Source organism: Lepidochelys kempii, chromosome 13, assembly GCF_965140285.1.
Source record: "Lepidochelys kempii isolate rLepKem1 chromosome 13, rLepKem1.hap1, whole genome shotgun sequence".
Lineage (NCBI taxonomy): Eukaryota > Metazoa > Chordata > Testudines > Cheloniidae > Lepidochelys > Lepidochelys kempii.
In genome coordinates, this window is record NC_136392.1 from 20,787,461 (window position 1) to 20,808,630 (window position 21,170).

The 21,170-nt window shown below is 51.5% G+C and overlaps 1 protein-coding gene across 7 annotated transcripts in view; it reads right to left on the bottom strand.

The window, feature by feature from the left end:
* Positions 1–793: 793 nt before the first annotated feature.
* SRC (SRC proto-oncogene, non-receptor tyrosine kinase) overlaps positions 794–21,170 on the bottom strand; it is a 72,330-nt gene continuing 51,953 nt past the window's right edge. For 6 of the 7 annotated variants that reach the window (XM_073309677.2, XM_073309678.2, XM_073309682.2 and 3 more), the window contains 9 exons: positions 19,907–20,005; positions 18,849–18,952; positions 13,450–13,599; positions 12,080–12,235; positions 11,264–11,443; positions 10,320–10,396; positions 9,020–9,173; positions 7,973–8,104; positions 794–7,486 (listed from right to left, as the gene is read on the bottom strand). In XM_073309677.2, the coding sequence (XP_073165778.1) occupies positions 7,278–7,486; positions 7,973–8,104; positions 9,020–9,173; positions 10,320–10,396; positions 11,264–11,443; positions 12,080–12,235; positions 13,450–13,599; positions 18,849–18,952; positions 19,907–20,005 (1,261 nt within the window). In that variant the 3' untranslated portion in view covers positions 794–7,277. Of the gene's footprint in view, positions 7,487–7,972; positions 8,105–9,019; positions 9,174–10,319; positions 10,397–11,263; positions 11,444–12,079; positions 12,236–13,449; positions 13,600–18,848; positions 18,953–19,906; positions 20,006–21,170 lie in introns of those variants that run through there. The other variant, XM_073309683.2, reaches the window with a different exon arrangement.

Here is a 21,170-nt window from a genome sequence, read left to right on the forward strand (position 1 = left end):
GATGAAGCAGCTACTAGTGTTAAGGTCCAGCTCCAACCTGCATTAACATTTAGATGACACAAAAAGAAACCCAGTTTTGTAGGAGCAGTGCTAGTCAGCCCTCTCCTTTTTCCTGTAGAGCAGCAAAAGGAATTGAGATTCAGTTTGCTGGTAGATCCAGCTGCTTTAATATTTGTACATAATAACCCAGCTCCGCTGCTAGTAGACTCCAGGGACTTCACATTACCCTACGCACGGAGCTTGTCTATTATATGATAGAGCAGAGTTAATTTTTGCATGCCTTCTGGAAGCCCATTCCTAGCAGGGCAGAGGGATTCACTAAGGCTGTCCACTCCCCCAGGGGTTCATTTGCAAGGAAGGAGTTCTTGTCTCAGCAGACTGTGATGGATTCCAGAGGGCTGAGTGTCGCTGGCTAGAGACATGCTGTTGAGAAGGGCACTGGCTAATAGTCTGATGGGCCGTGGTAGTATAATGCCTGGTAGAACTTGCTTCCTTGAAAATTTAAGCTGATGGATTGGGGGGGGGGGGGGGGGAATGGAGGTTACCTAAAGAGAGCGCTATTGTGGGCCAGAGGCCAGCTACCCAAGTAGTGTAGAACATCCTAGCTCCATTAAGGTCAATAATAGATATACCAATGAGTGCCAGCTAAAGTCTGGCCCGAGATCTGTAAGAGGTGCTCAGATATTACAGGGCGGCGCTCATGTTTGTTACAGGACGTGCAGTGGCATGGAAGGCTCCCCACTAGTGCACACACAAAAAGCCGATCTTTTCATTCATACACAAGATACAACGCTTTTTTAGTGAGGTCTGTGTGTTTAATCAGACAAACTGCAAAGTATTTACACCAATATCAGAGTTTCAAAGAACCCCCGTGTCCCCCTCCACAAATCTGGGGACTTGAGGTTTTTCCAAAAAGTTTTATTATTTAAAAAAAAAAAAGGAGGGGGGGAAGAACTAGATAGTTAGACACTCAAAAGGCAGTGGGGTGGGGAGCAGGGAAGAGAGGCAGATCACTTTGTTCTCTGCATAGTCAGCAGCCGGAGATTTTACAAAACACTGTTAACAAGTTACAATAGCAGAAGAATACCTTCTACGGTGTTATTTATTTCCCTGAATCAATGCAAAAGAGCATCAGACTCATTAGGTAAAGAGATTCCTCTTCAGTTTATTGGCTTAAAAAGTAAAATTGGCAAAACACACTGGTGCGAGAGGACAGTCTCCCCATCCTGCTGTCTCCAGGGTATTAGTGGGTTCCAACGCCAGTATCCAGCCCTGAGACATGAGAGGACCTAGGGTTTGTCATGTCCACACATAGGAGAGTTACCCTGCTCTACCATACTCGAGATCATGCACAGTGGAGAAGGGTTTACTCTGAACCTGGGACAAAAAAAGAATTGAAGGAATCCTGCTCTATTCTTCTTCAAAGCTCGCCAAAGACAGGGAACAACAGCATCCCGTGTTCACTTACATTATTGATCGTCATTATTGCTACACCAGCTGTGGTAAAATCAGACAGAGCTGGAAACAACCAGTATTCAAGTCATTCTGTTCCCCCATCTTTCTTTGAAAAACGTACATATTGAAAAAAAGTCTTTTCGGGCTGTACAGCTGCCGTTGCCTCCCCTCCCCAGCTCCCGCCAGCCTGCTGGGTTTCAGCATATTCCAATTTTTGTTTCTGGAGCAACGATTTCTTCTTGGTGGTAGGTGTGTAAAGTTATATCAATTATACAAGCATCACTGGCACAACACACGCTTAATGTCCCCTCCCCCACATACACTTTCTCTGCATGTTAGAAACCTTACCAAAAATGGGGACGGGAACCTGATCTCGCTAGAAATGAGGATTTCTCCCCAACTGCTCAACGTCGGCAAAAAGACACAGAACCTGACAAAGGGAGCGAGAGTCCTGGCTCATGAATGCAGCAATCTCGCCACAGCAACTTTTATGCTGTGCAGAAAAACTAAAAGGTCCAAGTCCAAAATTCATTTAAAAGACTACAGAAGATTAACCTTCTTCCAACCAAGAAAGGTAGGAACTTTTCTTGGAGAGGAGTGGAAACTCAGCTTTTTCGAGAGAGAAGGAGAGAACCAGGTTTAATAAATTAAGAGTGAGATGCAGGGCTGGGTTTGCATTTTCATCAGTCCCATTTTCCCTGAGCTCCTAGGGGGGAAAAAAAAGAAAAAAAAATGCCTAAAAGGAAGATTCTTGTTTGGGTCACAGCATTTCTGGGAGAAAAGGAACCACCCCTTCCACCATGCCCAGGTTTGGAAGAGAATGGCCGTAAAGCTAAATTTCTAGCTGCATTTAAGGGGACAGGTTGGGAAGTCACAATGATCTCATCCCTCTGCACCTGCTTCTCCCCTGCTGGACTGGGAGGGTTTTATTCTGAGAGGCCAAGGCTGGGGCCACTTCAGTTAATGGGAGTTGTGTCCTGGATTTCCGTGGGGCCTGTACATGGCTGCAAGAGCTCAGGAGAAGGCGGCTTCCAAAAGAGTCTATAAGCCAGGGTGGAGTCACACGCCACCTAATTTTCTGACCCTAATGATTTTTAATCACAAAGTCATACCAGCAATACAGACCAGATACGTGAGTTAAAGATGATCTATAAATACCAGCACGGTTAGACTATCTCCCAAGGTTGCTTGCATTGTAGTATGACCAGCAGAGGTAGAGGGGACTGAAGGACAGATCCCATTGAAGCCAACAGGAGTTTTGGCACAGATGGCTGCGGAAGGAGGATTTAGCTCACATGCAGCCAGTCATCTCCATGAATGCCCCATGACACTTCTCTCACCCCACTAGCTCCACCTGGGGGATTCACCACTGCTGCTAAGACATTTCTGCAACTTGCGACTGTGATACACAAGGACCTGGCACATGGTGGTGGTTTGGCTCAATTGCCCTAAAGATGGGGAACAATCCCAACATTGGAAAAGCATTAGGGTCATGGAGGAAGAAAATGTATGGAAAAATACCAAACCCCATTTTGCTGCAGACCCCATCCTACAGGCTGGGGTGGTCGGGGGGGGGGGGGGCGGCACATCAGAATCAAATCACTTGCTTCCACTTCCAATGTCATGCGTAGCTGGGCCTCCTGCTTTTCAAGGTTTTTTTTTATCCCATGTGCTTCTGAGATTTCACTCTCCCCAGCTGGCATTTCTGCAGGGGAAGGATTTGTGCCTGCCCAGCACTCCTTACCACCCCCCCAGAAAAGAAGAAGTTCTCCTCCGCATCAAGAATGGGCATCTGAGCCAGACCAAACCCAGCCTTGGGCAGAATGGATCATTTCGAGCCATGATGCCAGCCTACAATTCTGGAGTCACTCTCAGCCAGCGTGCCAAAGCGCCCCACAGGGCAGATGCCACCTAAAGGAAGCAATTAGGAGAGCACCTGTTTGGGACAGCTAAACTCTTTGAATAATGCATGGACTAAGTGGGCCACACGTTGGGCTTAGAGCATGGTCCCTCAGTTGCCAAAGGGATTTGGTCCGTGGGGATTTTTGGCACACTGAAGAGCATCCAAAAATACAGACAAAAACGAGCGAGTGATGACAATAACCAAAGCCTTGCGGGCAAATGGCAAAGAATTCCAGTTACATCCAATTGCAGACACGAGCGTTACCTTAGAAAAAACACATGCAACTAATTCAACAGGCGAGTCGAGGGCTATGTACAAAACCAGGCTATTTTACAGCTCGTTAGACATTCTCCCTTTTAAGAAGCCATTACCCCACAGAAAGCTGCTGGGCTTCCCCAGTTGAACAGCGTAACTTTGCTACAAAGAGGCAATTGAAATAGGGCTTCGGTGGCTGCTTGGGTTTTCTAGTTTGTTTAAAGAATCACCCATTATGAGGGGAAGGCAGGAGCGAGATCGGTCATTGAAAACGGTCAAACTCAGAAGCATTTCCAGCCCCTGTATGTGGCATAGGAGAGGGCAGTCCTGCGGCCCCCTTCTGCCACCCCACCGAGCACCCTCCCTTCGAGAGGTTGGCCAAGCGCATCTCGGTCCTGCTCCAAGGACGGGCCCACACCACATGGGGCTTTATGACTGGAACTCATTTAGAACGAGGAAATCCTTAAGGAGAGAGCAGATGGGACCTCGCCTGGCGTATTTGGAGACCTGGGCCGAAGACCAGCCAGCTGTCTTGGCCAAGGATGGGGCAGTGTCTCTCGCATTCTCTCCTGTCTTTGGCACAGCACCTGCCCATTAATGACACTTTGCCCACATGGGCACCATTTGCTATTCCACCCACCTCCCCGTCTCTCTCATTCGGACATTCCAGGTCCACCTCAAAGAGGGATAAAAGCAGCGTGGAGCCTTTCTTCTGCAGCCAAATGAGAAGTGGGCCTGCTGTTCCTTTGGCAGGGCTTTGGCCTCACCTCCAAAACGGGGGTGCACGCTGCCAGCACGCAGCTGCATTAGGGCACCTTACTAACAGGGAGGGAGCCCCATGACATTCTGGAGTTCACGAGAGTTGAGGTTTCCTCCCTCCTTCCACCACTGAAGAGAGTGGTCCTTTTGCTTAGCACAGTCACTGAAAGGCCAGGCTCATTCTCCATTTTAACACTTCCCGCTGTAGATCTCAGCACAGCAGTCCTCCCTTGTCCATTTGGGACCAGTATCTGAGACACAGATCATTCATTTGCAGTGTTGTCCTAGAGTGCAACTAATGACCTGCATTCAAGTGCTGGGCCAGCCCAGCTCTTACTGCCCTGCATACAATCCATCCATCTGCCTGTCAGCTAAAAGCAGATGGAGAGTTATCTCTTGACCCGTGGCTACTGTAATCTCTCCTGCACCATGACTAACTTGGCTGTAAATAGCCTATTAGCTTCTCTGTCAGGGTAAGGGTCACCAGAAAACTCCCCTTGACAGCAGCTTGAGCTAGAACTGGTGTCTGAATCTGCCTTCCACCAGATCTCTCCACCTGAGGAGACAGCAGGAGAGAAGAGATGATCAGCAGTGATCTGGCAAGAAGGGATTCCTTAGAGATTTTAACAACTATATACACACAGGGCAAAGCTTGCAAACTTAAGTCTGCTGTTTATTCACAAGCCTGATGAAAAAATACAACCAGCCACTTGTGTGTTAGCTGCTGTCAAGGCAGCCTCTGCTACCTGGCTGCATAAATACAAGCATGGAAGCCACACATGCACCATCAGAGAGCGTTAACTGGGAGCAACAAGCTGTTTGCTGAAGAAAGTACATAGGATCCAATCCCACAGAGTGCTGAGCAACCTGAGCTCCCAAGGATTTCAGTGGGAAGTGAGGGCTCTTAGCACCTCACGGAATCAGGCCCTTCCTCCTCCCTTTCCCCACCAAGGCTTAGAATAGAGATTTTGCAGGATTTCTGCATTCAGGGGCCCAAGGCCAGCTTGCAGCAAGGGCACAACTAGGCCAGACACCAATACACAATGAGGCAAGGAGGTTGCTTCCCTACCTTACCATGCTGCACACAGAGCAGGTACAAAGATCTCACCAGGATTCCAGAAGATCTCAGCTCTAGCTGCTGAAGAATGGGGTTGAGTAGAAGCCCTGAACTAGTGATCTTCCCCATGGGAGCCCTTTCCCAGACCCTCACCTGCACCCAGAGAAAACAGCCATGGAAGCTGGGCTAAAGCAGGAGACTCCACAGTTTTAACTTTTAGGCAGGGTCTGGAGTTTAGGTGATGCCCCCTGTAGCTCAAGACCTATTATGGAGTGAAGATGGAGGGGAAGGCCCCTCTGCTCTCAGGCAGAATGGAGACTTCACCTCTACCCCAAATGCATCCATAAGTAGTTCTTGAAACCATGCCCCCATGGAATGGGTGATGCTCTCCCAAGCTCAGCAGCCTGCGGAGGATAAGACAATGGGGCATGGCCAGGGCCCCAATTCCCTAGGTAAGCCAGCTCCACATCAGGCCTTGATTCAGACAAAAAGAGCCCTTTGCTGGGCAGAGGCTTTCCTGACTGTGGCAGAGCTGGCATGAACACCAAAGTGTCCCAAGAGTGACCGACCCTGCTTCTCTGGCACTATAAACCTTGGAGTAAACTAAGATGCAACTGAATGAGTGGAATGAGGAGAGGTAGGGAGGGTCTGGCTAGGTGTTCTCCACATGTGCTGCTTAGGGTGGTGGCTGGAAGACCAGGGGTACTTCATTGAAGAATACCCCTCAAACAATAGGGGGTTGGCAGCAAGGGTAGGAAGAAGGAGGGGTATCCTGCCCCATTGGCATTTGCCTTAGTGTGTCTCTAAGAAGTAGTCATCTAGATTAAAGGTTCCCTTTGCTGGGTCAGATGAGACTGGAAGACAGAAACCTGCAGCTCATGATCTAACATGGTCCTGAAACAAGTCAGAAGTCACTAGCACCATGAGCAGCAACACTGAACCCCAGTGCAGCTGCATGTGCAACTCAGCCATGAAGTCCTTCTAGCTCTCCAGTAGAACCTCGCCCAGGGAGAAAAAGTCACCTCAAGAGCCTCCAGGTCTATATGGCACAGTCAGCATCCCTGATCCAAACTCACTTGTGCCTGGGACCTGCAGCAAGGCAAGGGGGCTGGGGCTGGTGTCTCAATGCCACAGCCCTGCACACCAGCAGGATGGGGCAGTGGAGACTGAGTCATGCGAGCACTGAAATGTGAATGTCCTCTCTGGAAGAGTCTCTCAGTCTGAAACCACAAACACTCCTGTACCGAACTGCAGCCAAGTCTGCTCTGGGAACAGGCGTAGGGAGCAGAGAGGTATGGGGGAACCTTGTGCTGGTTTAAAAGAAAAAAGAGAAAGGCTGGAAGCTGCATGATCGGAGATTGAAAGGTGTCCATCTGTAGCACTAGCATCCAGTCCCAGCAGATCCAAGCGTTCCAGTGAGGAAGTCTAGGTCATTGTTAGACAGAGGTTGTCTAATGCCTTTCATTGCACTTCAGAACTACTAGGAGGAAGACCCCTGAAGGTCCCTCCAGCTTCTGCACAAACCTTCCCTCCTGGGTTTCTTCTGGAAAGGCTCCTTCTTCAACCCCCAGTCACTGCACACAGCCAATTCCCTTCAGACTCATCTCCAGGTCAAATGACCACACTTTGTTAAACACAGACCATAAATCAGTAATTAGTGATCAGGAGAACCCAGCCCCCCTCCACCTTGCGGGGCTAAAAAGCACCTAGTGCCACCCTCTGGGAGAAGGGCTAGTCACCAGAACCAGACTCTGCAAGGAGTTCCTGAGATGCCGCGTGTCTTGTGACATGTGCGTGGACACACCAGGAGGAGAGCAAGGTCTTTGGCACCAGGAGCCATCCCCAGGTCTATAGGTTCTCGCCTGGCTGGTACTGGGGCTCTGTCGACGTGAAGTAGTCCTCCAAGAAAGCCTGCAGGTACTCGAAGGTGGGCCTTTCCTCTGGGTCCTTCCTCCAACACTGGCACATCAGATCGTGCAGCGATTCGGGGCACTCTGGAGGACAGGGCATCCGGTAGCCACGTTCCACCTGGTCCAGCACTTCCCGGTTAACCATACCTGATAGCCAAGAGAGGGAATAGTGAGACATACCAAGGCTAGCTGACTTGACTAAAATCATGTAGCTAGTCTGTGACAGAGCTAGGAACTGAACCTTGATCTTCTGCTAGCTAGATCTTCCTCAGCCCTAAATACAGCCAGTCACTCACTCCAAGCATGAATGGGAGGAGAACTTGATCCAAGGCAGGAGGTGTGGGGCTTGACTCAAGGCTCAGAGAACGTCTTCTTCCAAGTACAAGATCCCCTCAGGTCTTTCCCACCATGGGGAAGGCCTCATTATCCACCCCCATCCCTAATCAGTGGCAGAAACCCCACAGCAAGTTTCTCCATTGAGGAGAGGAGCCTAGGAGTCACCATGGCAACTTAGACAGAACACTACTCCATAGATCAGCTGGGATCTGCCACAGCCGGAGCGGATATCAGAGCCTGCAGTGGCCAGCGACTGCATAGGACCTCTTGGTGTCTACAGTCGGTACCTACTCTTACCTGGGTATGGCACTCTGCCCTTAGTGGTCAGCTCAGTCAAGAGGATTCCAAAGGACCAGACATCTGACTTGATCGTAAACCTGCCATACAAAGCAGCTTCTGGGGCTGTCCACTTAATGGGGAACTTGGCACCTAAGCAACAGAGATAGAAAATAAGATTCAGATGCAATCACCCTGTATGTCCACTAGAGGAGCCTACACGTGGAGAACGGAGGGATAGTGATACCACAATGGGTGTGAGCTGAGAGCTACTCTAGGTGGGAGGTTTCACCAGCCGGACTTGCAGACCTCCGTTCAGAGGACTAGGCTACAGAACTAGCACTGGAGAAAAGTAATGTCTGCCCCATCTGCAGTCCGTGGCACTAGTGATTGTGATTGCTTCCCCTCTCACCCCTTACAGGGACAGCAAGTACCTTATTAAGTTTCATACCTAGGCGGGGACAGAGCCTGCATCAGGAGTAAGTCTGAGCATAAGATGGGGTCCCAAGTCCCATCCCCTTCACTTTTCAATAGCACCAGCAGGGAAGGGTGGGTAGAAGCAGGTGAACGGGAGTTAAAGTGCTGGTTTAAAAGTACACAGTATGGAGCAGCAGGGTCACACCATACACATCCGAGTACAGGAGTGAGACTGCAGACTCCTGAGGAGTGCTGGATCAAGAGCCCTGCACAGCTGTGTCCCTCAACACCTGCAGTCTGAGCTGTAGCTGTGCAGACTCCCTCACCGGCTTGGGACAAGGGATACTTCAGCCTTCATGCCCTGTTTAAGTACTTGGCACCTCTGCAGAGGCCACCCGTGCCAATGGGGCAATCTGCAGGGAACCAGACAGGCCCACAAACAGTGGCTGGAAGGAAACAATTTTGAGTCATTCCTGAGCTGGGCTGGGCTGGACTTGAACCTAGGAGCACATACCAATGGCTTGTGCCACCTTGCGCTCACCTGCCCTGCTCTGCAATGCTAAGCAGTTTGGGCCTCACTCATTTCCATTTTCCACAGCTTCCTTTGACACCCGCACATAAAGGCAATGCGCACCCTCCCACTCCCCATACCTTGCCTGGCTGTGTATTCGTTGTCCTCAATCAGCCGGGCCAAGCCGAAGTCGGCTACCTTGCACACCAGGTTTTCCCCCACCAGGATGTTGGCAGCTCGGAGATCCCGATGGACGTAGTTCATCCTCTCCACATATGCCATTCCAGATGCGATCTGTAGCCCACACATGGGACAGTGCGCAGAGAACGTTAGATGCTACAGGACACAGTTTGCCCAAACACTAGACCTCACAACTGTGCTCATGTGAATGCAGAGCTGCTTGCAGCTGCGCTCTGGGCATGGTAAACAGTTGGCACTCCAGCAGCATCCTGGGAGGCTCTGGCTGAGGTGGAATGGAGGTGGTAAAGTGGCAACCCAACATCAGCCCGGGGGCTGGGCCACACTGAGCTGATAGGACTTGGAAGGGTCTTGGAGTTATTTTGCAACACTTCGTCAGGCCAATGCAGGTTTGTGGCCATAAATAAGACACCGATGGGGGAGAAACAAAAGCCTGGCAGTGATGAGGGATTTTCTTCTCCGAGATTCTATGTGAAATACCGCACAGAGCCCCAGACTAGGGTCCTTTTCTATAGCAGCCTTTTCTATAGCAGGTCAGGGCACTAAAACCTGATAGGACCGGTCCAGTGGCAGGAGCCAAGCTAGGGACGATAGCTGCTTTTTGTTTCTGTGTATGCACCATAGACTCAGGGCTACAGATCTAGCACAGGATCCCTCACAGTTTTCCGGAGTACATCTCTAATTTGGTGACCCTCCAGAGCCCTATAAATCTGCTTAGGGCAGGCTGCTATTGACCTTTCACCACGGAGGTTGCCATAACACCAACAGCTGCTGGCAAAGACCCCAGAAGGTAGGCGATCCAAAGTCTAGCACTTTATGGCTCTGGCTGTGCCCTGACCAGCCAGTTCCCAGGCCTCGCTTGAGAGCGCAATTGTGGCAGAGAAACAGAAAGGAGATAAGGGCAAGTGGGACAGAGGCCCTCCCATTCTGAACAGATTCTTCCTCTCTTCCCCGCCCACCCTGCCCCCATGGGATTGCTGGCTTTGGATCAGGTTATCCCCAAATTCAGAGGACAAGGACATCTGAGGCAGCGCCTCAAACTCTGGAGGGCATTTCACTTTGGTGCTAGTAGATTCCTGTTGGCCTTGGATCGCACTCATGAAGGCTAGTATGATGGTCCTGTCCTCTCTGGCAGCTGGAGCCCCACACCCTACCCAGACCAGGCCCGAAGTCCAAGGGCCACAGCAGCCAAGAAGATAAAAGGGAAATTCAAACTGCAGCTCTCCATTGAGCCAGACCCACCTGAGCTGCCATGTCCACCAGCTGGGGCAGCCGCAGATACTTGCCCATCTCCCCCTTCAGGAAATCCAGTAAGCTCCCTAGGGTGGAAAGGCACAACCATCAGCTGCAGTTAGGAAGGAGCAGACACCAGACTCTCGGCCACTTGATGGTGTTTGAGCAGAATAGCAAAGAGGTGTCCTCATGCAGCTGCCCTTGGAGTTAGGAGATGATGGGAAGGGGGCGGGGTGAGGAGTCTTGTGCTAAGCCAACCTGTAGCCACCTGGGATTTCATTGCTCTACATCCACTTGGAACACCATGGCAACAGTAAGGGCAGAATCCAAATTCTCCTGCTCCAAAAAGCACAGTCCCCTGCCTGCTGAGCTGAAGACCAATCTGTTAGCGGGATGGGGCCTATGACACATTGAGCAGCTCCGGTTCCATCCAGGAGAGGGCAGCAGAGTGGGAACATTGTGAGGCAGGAAGTTCCAGCCCAGAACTGGGTGTGGTTATTCCTCTCTTCACAACCTGTGCCCTCCCCCTCCTCAGTCAGCTCCCAAGCAGGCCGTTTCCTTACCCCTCTGCGCTCTAGTGGGCCCCAGCTCCCTTAACTCTATCCCTTCTAGTCGGGAACACTGCACATTGCCCATGGCAGGTGCCGCCAGTAAATCTCCAACACGCCTCCTATGGAGGAATGGGTAAGACTGCTCAGCTGGCTAGGTCTCCACCTCCGCCCACTAGGATCCGGCTTTCCATGTATGGGAGCACTATGGAATCAGTCTTAGGGGAGAGATTCCTTCCAGCTCCCTCAGGTGGCTGCATCTTGCTGCTGCCGGTGGCCAGTGCAGCTTGCCCTACGCGCTTCTCTCTGCTCACACAGTAGGTTCAGTTTCAAATAGGAAGCAGTTCCTCAGTTATCAGAGCCTATGACTGCCCCAGCCCTATCCCCTGGGTGCCAGGCACTGACCTTTGCTCATGTACTCCGTTACAATGTAAATGGGCTCCTCTGACACCACCGCATACAGCTGAACCAGCTTCTCATGTCGGAGTTTCTTCATCACCTGGGCCTCCTGCAGAAATGCCTCTGGAGACATGGTGCCGGGTTTCAGAGTCTTTATGGCCACCCGGGTGGTGCCATTCCAGGTCCCTGGAGCAGAAGCCAGAGACAGTTTATGAAGCAGCCCCTGGCGGATTAGGCGCTGCCTTTACAGGCGCTCACCTAGCACCCCGCCTTCAGGGGCGTGGTGCCCAGCACCCAGTCACCCCGGCACAGCCGGATTATGCCATGACACACTATCAACAGGATGTGCAGGGATGATGCTGCACCAGGCGTGGAAGCCCAAGTGCATGAGCCTGACTAGCACAGGGAGAGCTGCGGACTTCACCGCGCCCCACCCGACTTCCGACACATCAGCATTCCTTGGCCAATGCTCAGTGCACTGGCCACAATCCACGGGTCTCTGCCGGTGCTAGAAGTTATTCCCTCCCATCCCATTTATACGGCCTATTTGGTGGGCAGAGATGCTCCCTCAGAGTGCCCTGGGGGGCACTTTCAGCGCTGGGGAAGCTTTGCATCACTCCAATGGTGGGAGACACCAGCCAGGAAGGAGAGATTACTCAAATCGCTGCAAGGAATAACGAAGGCTGAAATGCCTATTCTCTCATCCAGCCCTGGCTGTCAGAAATCCAGCTGGCTCATTAAGAAGTCAAGATGAGCAGACACTCCATGGCCCAGGCACCTGCTGCCGCTGCCGTAGGCGTGTGTGTTTGGAGGAATCCTTACCCATCCACACTTCTCCAAAGCAGCCTTGCCCCAGTTTCACCTCCAGTCGCAGAGACTCCCTGGGGATTTCCCAAGCATCCTTAGCAAGTCCTTGAGTTTGGGGCTTGGCAGTTGGGCACACGTTTGTGAGACGGTGGCACAAGCCATCAGCATGTTCTGGCAAGGGGGAAGATAGACAGGCATCGGGGGAGTTTAGATAGACGACATCTTCACCAGAAGTCCTGCCAGCCTCAAAAGCTGCAGAGTCTGTTCTGATCATCATCCCTTTCCTTCTTACTTAAAATCCCATTATTTGGCTCTTCTCCATTTTATTTCAGTGGGAAGGGTGCCTGGGACCCTTTTGCCTAAAGTGCTACAATCCATGTGGAAGACAACATCCCCTGCCCACTTCAAATGGGGCCTGCCATTCACTGCTTACCTGCTAGGCATTTAGGCCATAGGTCTCTAGGGGGTTGTTCTCTGCATTGCAGATGGGAGGGAGAAAACGGTCTTCCTTCCTTGATAATTTCCCTCCTAACATCTAGTATCCGTCTCCCCTGCTGAGATGCGCCATCTCCTTAGGAGACAAGGGCTAGAGAGGAGGGAGCCTCACGTTTACTCATTCTATCTAAAATCACCAAGTCTCCTGGCATCCTGTATGTTTTCAGGGAAGTGGAAACAGACCTTTGGCTTCTCTTTTTGATTGCTCGACCTGCCAAAATGAAGGCCCAGGCCTCTCACCCCTACCACAATGCAGCCCTAGGGCTTTCTACACTGGGGATTTTTTTATTGGCAAAGTTACCCATCATTGCTAACAATGGTGCAGCTGCGTCAGTGGTAGCTTGGAAGGAAGCACTAAGATAGAAGAGATCAGCAGCCCGGTCTAAAAAACCTGATCAGAGCAAGTCTAGAGTGACACAGTGTTGAATACCAGAAGCTGCAGGAGCCTTGTCCACACCAGGGTCCCACCACTGCAGCCACTTAGGGAGCTGCACCAATCTTCTCCCCCCTCCCCATTGCCAAGAGGGAGGCAGACAGAGCCTCAATTCACATGCAAGGCGTACATCTCTGTGCCTCCGTACACCCCCCTCGGATGTCTCTATCTCCTTCTCCCACTCTCAATGCTGTGCTTTTACCAGGCTGTTCCACAGGTCCCATACACTCGCCCTAACCTCCAGCAGCCTCTCTCCCCTCCTTCAAACCCAACTCTTGGGGCAATACACCCTCTCCTCCATCACTACTAACCCACAGGCCCTGGTTTTCCTGAGTGGCTGTCCCAGGCCTGGCTACACTTTACTTTGCATAGGCCATAAAGGAATGCAGGGCAGGGAATGGGTTCAGCTGCATTCTGTACAAATGCAGGGCGCAAATACTGATCTCTCGACACCTACTGGAGTAATACGCCACCAGCTGCTGCAGGTTGTTGAACTGCGTGCGAGAGGTGATGTAGAAGCCACCACTGTCCAGCTTGCGGATCTTGTAGTGTTTCACGTTGAGCCCCTTGGCGTTGTCAAAGTCAGAGACCGAGAGGCAGTAGGCACCTGTGGGGAGAGCAAGTGCACCTCAGTCCTCCTGCCCTGGTTATGCCCAGGCCCTTGAGGGAACACTCCAAGAGCAGCGGGAAAATGACTGAGTAGGGTACATTAAAAGCGCATGTCTCCTTCCTCTGAGGTTTATAGAAAGGGAATGGTGGGGTCGGGGCCTGGGCAGGGGCACTCATGCTCTTTAGAGATGTAACTCGGTTGATGTGTCATTCTAAGACTGGGACAAGTTGAATAACTCTAAGGTAGCCAGTGTGACAGAGTAAGACAAGGGGAGAACCAATGCAAACAACTATTGGTTGCACGTTGCTTTCTCCCTGGTGCTGTACAGCCGCAGGGCATGGGAATACACACAGCCTTGCGTACAGTCCCATCCCGCTGGGAAGCCTTGATCCTGTGTCCCTGGAAGAGATTCTGGACATGCCAGTGCAACAGGACGGCAACTTCACAGCAGGACCATGGGGAGGGTTGGGGGAAATCGAAGTGTAGAGGCATCATGTCCTTTGAACAAAGCAGCAGGCAAGGCCAACTCCAGTTATGTTTGCTGAAGCAGTGAGGCTGTCAAGCGCCATAAGCTAACCAGTGTGGGATCAAGAGAATACTTGGAGATGGGAGACCACCACAGAACACCTAGACACTAAGGCAGTGATGCTGGTGATTTACTGCCCTGTCAGTGCCAAGCCAGTGTCCCAGCGTGGTGCTAGGATGCACTGTGGGGCTTGTCAGAGATGTCATGGATGAAACATAAGACCTGGCATTACGCCATCACAGGAGGTCCAACGGCAGTATAAGATGGGGTTATTCACCCTCAGTGTCTTGGGAGAAGTGTCAATTCGTGTGTTTACATTCCACCTCCCTAAATTCCCCCCTGCAGTTTCTCCTGGATACTGTTCCCTCACTTCCAGCAGTACTATACAGCAGTTTAGGAAAGGTGTTCCCAGATAGCACATTCCACCCCAGAGTTCCACAAGATCACACGTATCCATCACACCTACTCATATAGGTGTACCCCTGACTACTTCTCTGGCCCATACAGCACGTAATCTTTGTGGATTGGCTTAAGGCAGCAAAATGAGACTGGAGGGGAAGAAACGTGAAATGAGTAGCACCAAAATGAGGAGTACACAAAAGGGCAGGCACAAAAACCAGCCACTTCCCTTGAAATGGGGACATTGCTCTTCAGTGGAACGTACAGGGAGATGCACACTATTTTGGTGAGGTGTCTAGGATCAGCTGGCCCTGCCATCACCTCCCTGTGGGGAAGTGAGAGTAAGAGGAAAAAGGTGCCTCCCTGTGTGATTCCTGGATGCGGTATGAATAGGAAGAGACCCTGCTGGCTTACAGGAGCAAAGCTGCGAGGGGAAACAGCTGGCAAAAGGGAACATGACCTCTGGAGTCTTGCTAGGGCTGGTTGGGTTGGCAACAGGGCAAGCAGCCATGTGAGAGGAGCAAAGATGAATGCACGACTGGGGAAGGCTCCAGATAACAACAAAAGCAACAAAGGAGGAATCTGCCTCGGCAGGAACCAGCCGAGTCCCAATCACCAAAGAGGGGAATAGCTGGATTGTGGGAGCTGGAAGGGTGGGGAGGAGAGCAAGCAACCGGAGGGCTCCAAGCCCCCTCTTTCTGAGAGGAAGTAAGAATGTGCTGCGCTGCCATAGTACCTCAGATGGGTCATTGCTAGATACGAGCGTGACAGACCCCTCAGGCTAAAAATCATGTTTAAAGCCAATCTCAATTTTCTTCATCAGCTTCTCAAAGGAAGGGCCCAGATTAATTCCCAAACCCCAACCCCCTCCAGCTTTGGAGGGCATTGGATTCTGGAGCTCAGTGGGGGCTCCAGCTCAGCTCTTCATGCACCGGCCCAGCACTGCCATGTTTAGGCTGCCAACGCTTCAGGGGATGGCTGGTGCTTTATTCATATAAACTGTTTTCACTGGAATAAAAAAAAAGAAAAAGAAAAAGAAAAAGATCATGCTGATTCTAAGAATTATTGAAGTGTTTTCAGGAGCTCCCAGACCTCCATTTGGGGTGAAAATTTGACCAGTGTCCTGTTCATTAACAGAAGCACCAACCCAAGTGTTCAAAAATGATGACTCAGCCCCCCCCGCAAGCCATAACATTTTTAAAAATAAAAAGAACCAAAAATCTATATGCCTTCTGATTCTTGAACCTTTGGGGGTGGGTGGACAGGTGGAACGGAGAGGAATCACATTTTCCAGTTTTTCTCCACAACCAGGAAGGGCTAATAAAACCACAAATGTTTAAACAAAATAACAACACCACATGACTCCAGGAGCTGGAGCTTCATTGTGAGTCTTGCAAGGGTGGGGCCTCAGGGCAGAGCAGGGGTGGAGTATCCACCCAGACAGGAGGAAGTCAGTGCCTGCGTTTCTTCTCACGCACTCCTACAAACAAGCCTGTGAATTAATCAAGCTATTATGGCTCCTATGGCCTGAGAGGGGAGAGTGTGCACGTGTTATTTCTATTTTTAAATGTCAGGGGGAAACGGGGGCTCCACCAGCACCCAGAATAGATGCGGGCACTCTAGGCAGGCAAGCAGGGTCAGTCCTGGCGAGGGAGCGGTTTGGACTCATTTCAGGGCAGAGAGGCCTCCACACACAAAAATAAAATTCGCAACTTGCATGACCTAGTGAGCTACTGGCAACCTGCTCAACAGACTTGTGCCATTGTGGAGCATCGAAAATCTGCCTCAACACAATCCAAACCAAGACGACTCTCAAGCAGTGAAATGTTCCAGGCTTCCTCTTTTTATTGGTTTAAATGGATTTTTTGCAGCAAGAGTCAGACAGACAGACTCCCTAGAGCAGGGGTGGGCAAACTACGGCCCACGGGCCGGATCCGGCCCCTCAGGGCTTTGGATCTGGCCTGTGGGATTGCCCCCCATGGTCCCTGGGGCTCCCGGAGCGGAGCGGCAAAGCATGGGGCCCCGGCAGGCAGATAGGGAGCCTGCCCTGGCCCTGGTGCGCGCCGCTGCCACCCTGGAGCCGCTTTAGGTAAGTGGCGCCGGGTTGGAGCCCGAACCCCTCCTGCACCCTGCCCCCCCAACTCCCTGCCCTAAGCCCCCTGCTGCACCCTGCACCCCAACCCCCTGCCCTGAGTCCCCGCTGCACCCCTCCTGCACCCCAACTCTCTGCCCTGAGCCCCATCACACCCTGCACCCTAACCACCTGCCCTGAGCCCCCTCCTCTGCCCCAATCCCTTGCCTGCACACTGCACCCCTTCCCACACCCCGCACTCCCTCCTGCACCCCAACCCCCTGCCCCGGACCTGCATACGATTTCCCCACCCAGATGTGGCCCGCAGCCCAAAAAGTTTGCCCACCCCTGCCCTAGAGCCCTGGCCTAATCCTTATTTGGGTGGTGACCCTCTGTTCACATAGGTTCTCCCGGTCGTTGAAGTGGGGGAAGTTAGTCTGAACTTCCCCTCCTGAACATGCTTTCCTGGAACTTGGGAGATGCAGAGCCAGGAACTGAGCTGCTGCAGACATCTCATGTGACCTTGATCAACTCCCTGGGCCTCAGTTCTGACTCTGCAAAATGGGGATAATCTCCCTTCTTCTAATTCTTTAAAGGCTAAAGCCTTCCCATGTTGTTTGTACAATGCCTGCCACACAGCCCTTGTGCAAGGCTTGGGCAAGATCTCGAGGCACTACAAGCATGACGACTGCGTAGCATTGCCACCTTCCACCCCAGAGATGAATGCACAACGGAGGAGGGGGAAGGGAGCCTGCTACACATAGGCTGACTTGGGCTACGCCGCGAAGAAAAGCCATGGAGATGTTGCAGCTCTGGCAGGAGATCGGGCTTTGAAGCCTAGGGATGGGGGTAGCTCCAGCCCACGTCTACACAGTTAATTTTTAATTCAGTGACCTGACCCCCCACGAGCCAGAGTCTGACCCAGGCTCCGAGACTCTCTGTGTAGACTCTCGCTGAGCTAGCTGCAGCAGCACAAGCAGCAATGAGCAGTGGCACGGGCTAGCTGCGAGGGGGACAAACCCGCTCCGGACCCCATGGGTACGAACTCAGGGCAGCTCGCCCGTGTTTCCACGGCTACACTACTTCTCGCGCACTAGCTCAATGAGAGCCAGGGTGAGCATGTCGACGCGCCCAGCTCCAAGCACGGACGGAGCCTACACCTGAAGCACATGGGACTCCATCTAGATGGGAGGTTGCTACGTAAGTTACTATATACCCCTTTTATACCAGTCCTAAACTTCACCATCCCACCCACCATCTTCAGAACATCTCACGTCAGCATGCAGAGAGCTGTTTGGGGCCTTGGATTGCACGCTCCAAACCAGCTTGGAGACAGCACCAGAATCCACTCATGTCAGAGACACAACATTCAGCCCCCCCTCCCCAGTTATCTTAACTAAATACCCCACCCCCAAGTCTCAATCTCTGTCTGACTCAGAGCAATTATGCTGCTTGCACTGAGTGCACCCAGGTCAGAGCAAAGCTGATGAAATCTTAGCAAGCACAAGCATGCAGGGCAGATGTAATTCACAGCCAGGCTCTCTGCCGATGCAGAGGCCACTGCTGCCCGGATATAGGCTAGCCTGCTCCGCCCCGCAGCCAGGTCCTCACACAGTATCCATGAAGCAGCTCAAGCTCAACAGCCCCTGGCACTATAGGAAGGAGGGAACGGCAGAGTTCCCCGTTGCTATTGGTTACCCAGCTATTCCCAGCTCAGTGACCCAGTTTCTGCACAGTTCTCCTGGAGGGGAAAAAAAATAAAAGAGGCGAGCACAAGATCGGAGATTGTTTACACCAGACTTTTCAATCCCACCCAGCTCTCAGCCAATCGGCTGGGGAAAGAGTCGGGGGAACCGCCCATTGGAACAGGCTGGCTGAGCAGGGACAAATTAAAAGCGCAAGGGTTAAAAGCAAGGTGGTCACCGATTAAGGGTCACCTTGATACAGGACAAGGATTCTGGGTGTACTGCAGACAGGCTGCCCCTCCAGGCATAGGATAGGGGGCACTTTAGGGGTTGTGCGCACAGAGAAGTGGGGGCCTCTCAGCAACTCCAGCTAGCATCTCCTCATTCTATCTTTGTGAGAGGAAGCGCAGAGCCTGGGGAGACGCCTGGACCCAGCAGACTGGCCACCCCACTGCCTTGTGCCTCCAGATCCTGACAGGAGCACCGTATAGGGATGGTTCTCCAAGACTTAACCACCCCATAGGCCTTCATCATGGACCTAAGCGCCTGCCGGGGATCCAGTTACCTTTGGTGGTTTCACTCTCCCTGACCAGGAAGGTTCCTCGGGGGTTCTCAGAATTGAGCAGGAGCCGCTCCGACTCCCGGCGAGTGATCTTGCCAAAATACCACCTGGAAGAGCAAGCAACAGATCAGCACAAGGAAAACCCCCTGGATTTAGACCCTCTTCATTAGTGCTACCACGTTTTAAAGAGGGATGCCCCAACATCCCCTCCCCCACAGCACTGATTGCTAGAACCAAGGGTTGCATTAACAGCCAGAGGCATTCGTCAGAGTTCTCAAATCCCAACAGCCAGGGATCTATTCGGAAAGATATAATTAGGTAAACAGCAAAAGCCTCTCCCCTCCCACCCCTCCAGAGCAATTCTGTGTCATAGGCAGTCACTTGTCTTTTTTAATTCAGGCGTCCCCCAGGCATCCCAGCCTAGTGTTACTCCAAGAACTCTGCCCCCCCGCCAGATGTGGAGCAGAAAGCGGGTGTTATTTTCACAGCACAGTGCAGGCTGCATGAGTGCCTGCAGCAGTGTTCAGATGGGAGTCTGTGTGATTTGGGGTTAGCCCTGTCTAGCCTTCCAGCATGGTGCGTGCAACCCGTCAGGGTAGATTTACATAAAAATTAGTGGTGCAGCCAATTGCACATGCCTAATTTGCACAGACCACGAGCGTGATTGCATACACAAATAGGGCCACTGCGGGTGCAAATGTGCCTATTGGCATGCTGCCCCTAATTTGCATAAGCAAATTAGTCAACATCTTGCATATGCAATTAAATGCCTATTTGGTCTAGGAAAAAAAAAAAAATCAGATTCTTTAGGGCCACATCTACTACACAGGCCATCCCTGGGCAGTTGCTCAAGACGGGTTTCACTGTATATGGCACAAAAACATATCTAGTCTTAACATTTGGCTTTGAGCATGTCTGAGGAAAACAACAAAATGTTTAACAGAGTGGCAACCTCAGAAAGCCCAAAGGCCTTTAGGAGGCTACAAAACATGTCGGAAAAAAATATACTTGGCAGGCTGTTTGCATTGTTCTTTTAAAGCATCTAAAAAGATTTCAATTACTCTTCAGCCTGGATGGAGTCTGAGGGTGCGACATAGTTACTGGGGATGTAGCCCGTTTGTCCTGTCGTGAGGGAGTGAGCCAGCCACCAGTCTCCTTCCCTGGAAGAGAAATAAAGAGAGACAGACATTCAGAAAGAGGAACTTCTCTAGCATCTGTCAACCAAGAGTGGACTCCCTAGGCTGGAGGTATTGCCAACAGGCAACCCAGCCCTTTCAGGGAGGTCACTGGCACCAGGGTTATTTCCAAGCTAGTTCTTCTGGATTGTTTTGCTTAGGTCACTGTTGGGTGCCCACAGCTTTACTGAACTGGGAGATGTTCAGAGACCCAAAGCTACAATCAGATTGGATTGAAACTGGATTTAGAGTCAACAGGGCAAGGGACAAGCTCTCGAAGGTTCAGGGCGAGTTAGTTCAGGTTGGGGGCTGGGGGCTGTGAGCCCTACTATATGTCCACCTTCCCATGTTTCCTGTGGTCATTAGTAGGGTTGCCGAGTCTCCAGGATTGTCCTGGAGTCTCCAGGAATTAAAGATGAATCTTTTTAATTAAAGATTGTTGTGTGATGAAACCTCCAGGAATACATCCAACCAAAACTGGCAACCCTACATTACAGATGAGCAGAGGAATTTGTTAGGCCACAGAAAGCATCACTCTTTGCTCTCAATATTATTTTTACCATCAACTACAACTGCTCCCCATGACAGTCACTAGAAATTCACCTTGAAGTACCCTCTCCAAGGGACCATTAGAACCCCGGGGGGCAATAGCCAAGCTGGCAGGGGAACTAATAACGGAGCTTTGCTCACAAAGGGCTGAGTCTAAGGTGCCGAGCACCTGCAATTCCCATCAACACGGGCGGGCGGGGGGGGAAGAGGATTTACAGTTGCTCAGCACCTTGATTTGGCCCTTGTTCTTTTGGGCTTGGATTTACTGCACGAAGCAAGAGGCAGAGTGCAGAACCCTCAACAGGCAGAGCTTTGGAAAGGGGTCTGTCCCTCCACAGCCACAAGAATCTAAGCATTTGCTTAGATATAGTCACTGACCATCATGACAGCCATGGCACCAAGTGCTCTAGGAAATATATTGGCAACAAGGGTCAAATTGCTCCGGTATCAGGGCACCCTAAGTTAATTCAGAAATGCCATTTGACCAGAGATTCCAGTGCGGATACCACGTTGATCCCATAAGGCATGCGATGGCCACGGTCACTGTGCGATCACTCTCACATACACACTCCACAGGTAATAGCCTTTTAAATAAGGAAAC